Source organism: Olea europaea, chromosome 21 (assembly GCF_002742605.1).
Source record: "Olea europaea var. sylvestris chromosome 21, O_europaea_v1, whole genome shotgun sequence".
Lineage (NCBI taxonomy): Eukaryota > Viridiplantae > Streptophyta > Magnoliopsida > Lamiales > Oleaceae > Olea > Olea europaea.
Window position 1 is genome coordinate 12,255,713 of NC_036257.1, and position 4,482 is coordinate 12,260,194.

General features: G+C 35.7%; 1 protein-coding gene across 2 annotated transcripts in view; it reads right to left on the bottom strand.

The window, feature by feature from the left end:
• LOC111370694 (phosphoglycolate phosphatase 2-like) overlaps positions 1 to 4,124 on the bottom strand; it is a 15,408-nt gene extending 11,284 nt beyond the window's left edge. Inside the window, exons 1-11 of one of the 2 annotated variants that reach the window (XM_022992530.1) lie at positions 3,856 to 4,124; positions 3,696 to 3,763; positions 3,291 to 3,383; positions 3,122 to 3,193; positions 2,299 to 2,370; positions 1,895 to 1,954; positions 1,756 to 1,808; positions 1,126 to 1,223; positions 958 to 1,057; positions 697 to 800; positions 266 to 566 (exon numbers count right to left, since the gene is read on the bottom strand). In XM_022992530.1, coding sequence (XP_022848298.1) covers positions 457 to 566; positions 697 to 800; positions 958 to 1,057; positions 1,126 to 1,223; positions 1,756 to 1,808; positions 1,895 to 1,954; positions 2,299 to 2,370; positions 3,122 to 3,193; positions 3,291 to 3,383; positions 3,696 to 3,763; positions 3,856 to 3,973 — 948 coding nt within the window. In that variant the 5' untranslated portion in view covers positions 3,974 to 4,124 and the 3' untranslated portion in view covers positions 266 to 456. Of the gene's footprint in view, positions 1 to 265; positions 567 to 696; positions 801 to 957; positions 1,058 to 1,125; positions 1,224 to 1,755; positions 1,809 to 1,894; positions 1,955 to 2,298; positions 2,371 to 3,121; positions 3,194 to 3,290; positions 3,384 to 3,695; positions 3,764 to 3,855 lie in introns of those variants that run through there. The other variant, XM_022992531.1, reaches the window with a different exon arrangement.
• Between the last annotated feature and the right edge of the window lie 358 nt (positions 4,125 to 4,482).

Here is a 4,482-nt window from a genome sequence, read left to right on the forward strand (position 1 = left end):
ACTAATGGGTCTCAATTAATTAATTGGTTAAATAGAACATTTTGAACCAATTTCCAACATTGTCATTGGATATGGGTATGGGGTGCACTACAGTGCCGACGCTGCCACCACCACCCCTCGCTCCTTCCTTTACCTCCACCAGCGCCCCGCCTTGTTCTTCCACTGCTGCCCTTGCTCCACCCTCCCTTCACCCCCACTCCACCCCACGAGCAACTATAGAGGTGAGTAGGAGACACGTAGTATGAAATACTTATCATTATTTTTGTCATGTCCATAATATTAAATAATGATCCTTATCATATAAATAACTTATTTACCAATTGGGTAACGTACTGTCTCATTTTCACTTCATATACAAAAATATAGGGAATGAAACCTTTTGGAAATGTAATACAATAGTTGATGTTGGGATGTCGAAAATAATTGGCCACTTCATCTTTTGATCATAAAAATATTTTATAGCGTAGCAGCTGATAAAAACTTAGGAATGTCAGACACCTTGCTCGAATAATACTCTGGTTGAATATGGTTTGATATGTCTTCAAGAGTTGATATACTAGTCACACCTGCAAACACCGCAACAATATCAGTGTCTCGTATGCTCGTGAATCTTGATACCCTCGGTTTTTCTACTCACCGAGCAATGGGTCTTAACAAATTATGCTCAAGAGAAGTTTACAAGTAACGAGAGATGACCTGAAAGAACGAGAAGAGTTCTGCATCCAGCATTCAGTCCAAATAAAATATCCGTGTCCAGTCTATCCCCTACCATACACATTCTGGAAGTAGGGATATTGAATCTGTGGAAAAAAAAGAAGAGAAAAAAAGAAGCTCAAGGCCTTTCGTCCATAAACAGATTTACCCGGGACTAACTAGTTATCAACATTATCACATATGAGTGTTCAAAAAAACAATAAGCTAGAGATAAAGTAGCTTTACTGCGTGAGTTTCACCTACTTTTTTAGTAAAAAGTCCATCATAAAGATTGATGGTTTTCCAACTACAATAGGCTCTTTCTGAGTCGACCCACACATGGCAGCAACCATACATCCAGCACCTGTAACCAATAGAAAACTTAATTCCGAAATTTTCATGCCAGTCAAAGAAGCAAAGATGTAAGCTTACCAGGCCACTCTTGCAGATTAGTTAGATGTCCAACTGCATCACGGTTAGTGGCAATAAAGAGACATCCTGGATTCTCACGTATGCAAAGAGTTCCATACCTTCAGAATTCAGATGATTTGAATTGTGGATTTAGTTATAACTTTTCATTAGAGGATCTATATGCTAGACAGAGATTGCAAAAAATAATTCAGATGAAATATTTACTCAAGCATATAGTCCCATAATTTAAGTCAAATGCCAAATGAATTATCTTATTCTCATTCCATGATGCAACATCAGAGAGTAACTCTTGAAGTTTTATAGGGCTTTTTACTGCCACAATAAGAAAGAAAACATTCACTGGGGTATAATGCACCCATAGTGAAAGGTTTAAAAGCTGTCATTTTTTCCCCAGCTAAAGTTGCGCAGCTGAATCAGAATGAAAGCATGAGAAACTCCATGAGGGCCCTTGGGCAAGCTGTAAGTTATGATATGCATGCAATTCATGCAGCAGTGCAAATCTACGCAAAAGAAGGCCTTAAATCTATTCTAAGTTCTAACTACAATTGGTGCACTAGATTTTACTCACTTAAGTTAACCATAGATGCCAAAAAACAATAAGCAGGTTAAAACAGGGAACAAGGAATTTACTGGAGCTTGTAAAAGTTTATATACTGGTCTAGTCCAACCACAACAGCTCCAACCTGGGATACGTAATCAGATCTACAGTCAATAAACAGCAGAGAAAGGTAGAATGCATTCATAAATTGAGGGAAAGATGTCGCATTACACTCTTATCATGTTCGAAAAGAGAGTTTGATCTCAGGAGAACAGTCTTTTTCCCGTCTTCCTGCAGAGAACATCATGGTTATTCAAAATCCTAATAAGACGATTGTAACAAATACCATGCCTAGTTATCCAAAGAACTTAACAGAGCTGGTTTCAATATAAATAACAAGCATGAACAGATAAATTAAAAAATATATGGAAAATAGTTGAGTTAGTAATAAAAAGGGGAAAAAATCAGAGAGGTGAAATAGAAGGGCAAGCCCAAGGGGTTGAGAGTATGAAAAATGAGAACGAAAACTTTCATCGTTTCAAGACCATACAACTAAAGACAACAGGTAAATTGTCAGCTAGTTGGACCTATGGTTCAATATAATATATTCAGAGATGAAACCAAGCGAAGCTTACAGGGCCACCAAGGCCAGTAAATCCAGCAAGTTCCAGTTCTTCCAATATACCTTCTTCGCCAATTACATAAACCTGCAAAATATAAGGGAGAGCTTGATATTATCATCATGCCATCACTTCACCGATATCATTCAAGTATAGTTAGGAAACTAGAAACTCAGATAAGACTTCGGATTATGAGAGTTTGGTGCAATGTCCATCCCATATTTCTTCATACAATACCCAATTTACGATTCTCAGCTTTGGGCAGATGCTTTCTACTGTTCCAATTTCAATTTTTCCATTATTAATCTGTTAAGATTGTTGCCGCATGCTAATCTTAACATCAATAAAATTAAATTAAAAAATACTCAATCTTGATTAGATATCAGTAAAAAAAACTGCAAACAGCAGATGATTGATTTGTATGCATCTCTCCTAGATTGTTTTATTAACTGGTCGAAGTTGAGAGTATTTTTGGTGTCATTTAATCAGACTTAATTCATTGATAGTTGCAATTATCTTCCTTAGACAATAAGATAATACAGGAGATCTTAAACTGGAATAGATCTAACCAACCAAGAGCGCAAGATAGGTTAAAATGATAAAGAGTAGCCTTGGTAATCAGAGGCAGATGACTTTTGTACAGCTGTTTGACAGATATAGAATGATGGCTGGCATTTCAGAAGACATGAGGTTCAAATCTATTTAATTTATTAACAATGATATATTGATTGGAACAAATTTCCATAACAATCAGTCTTTGAGATAGTGTCATCCACCCAAATATCATTCTTACGATTCAAATTTTAAGCATTATGAGACTTTGTAATACTGAAACAACCTTTTTATCTTTAGGAAAGTCATTCACTTTCAAGTACATGGCGGCAGCAAATGAGGAGGTGAATATCTCATCCTGCAATCAGTAGGATAGGGTATTTAAGCAAAATTCTAAATTTAAATTGTATATTGCATACTGAGTTCAGCTAAAGATATTGATGAACAGAACAAACCATAGTTACAGAAATTCCAAGGGAATTGAACTTCTTTGCATACTGACTTCTTGATTTCCTCGAATTATTTGTCACAAACACCAGCTTCTTCCCCTGCAACCACATATATTAGATAATACGTACGTTCAAAAATGAGCACATATTTCTTATAGACTAAGACATATTGAACATATCCAAACGAATTATGAATCAGAGTTTGATGTTTCAAGCACAATGCACAACAGGTAATTGCAACGCAATAAATTAATCAAAAAGAATAAAATGTTGTTTAAGAAATGACGTCAACTACAGTAACACGCGCACTCACATCAGCTTATGACTAATAATAGATGACTTTCATATAAAACTAATCAAAGCCCTGTATAAATTGGTAAAGTATAAAGACCAAGGAGGTAAAAGAAATACCATGGATCGAAGTGTTTCCAGAGTCTCAGGAACACCATCAATCAGTGAATCCCCCTTCCAAATCACACCTGAATAAATATTTAAAAAAAAATGAATAAACAAAGGCACTGAAACACATGTCAATGCAATAACATTGGAAAAAGAATCCTATAGTGTGCACCATCACAGTCGAAGAGAAAAGCATCGACGGAATCAACGAGGTCCCTGACGTTGTAAGGAGATAGAGACTGGCATTTTGTTTTCTCTTCCATCGTTGATTCTGAGATTTGTCCGTCCATGGCCACGGCGAAGAAAGTCTGTGAGAAGCAGAGGATACTCGAGTCTCTGTGATTTACAGCTTGAGAGACTCGAATATTTTGAGAATTTCAATTGGCCGTTCTATTTTAATGAAAAGCATCAGATTCCCTTCCCCATTTTGAAGCACATGTTCCAATTTAGCTTCGTATTTCTTTGCACCATGTTTGGCTAAGCTGAGAAGTAAAAATAATATATTTTGTCTTCTGAAATGTAAAATTTTGAATCAAGAACTTCAAAATAAGTTACTAAAATTGAATTCTTCTTGCATAGATATATTTAACAGATTGATTTACAGGTGCTGAGTTAGCAACATTTCACAGGGGTTGCTTGAACAAAAAAAAATTAAATCATTATGTGAAATATTGTCAACTTTGCCCTTGTAAACCAATATGTTCATATAGTATTCTTTGCTAGAAGTTTTTTCATATGATCGACAATTATTATCCACAATTCAGAACTCTTTTGTGGAACTCTTCAAAATTAGCTTTTA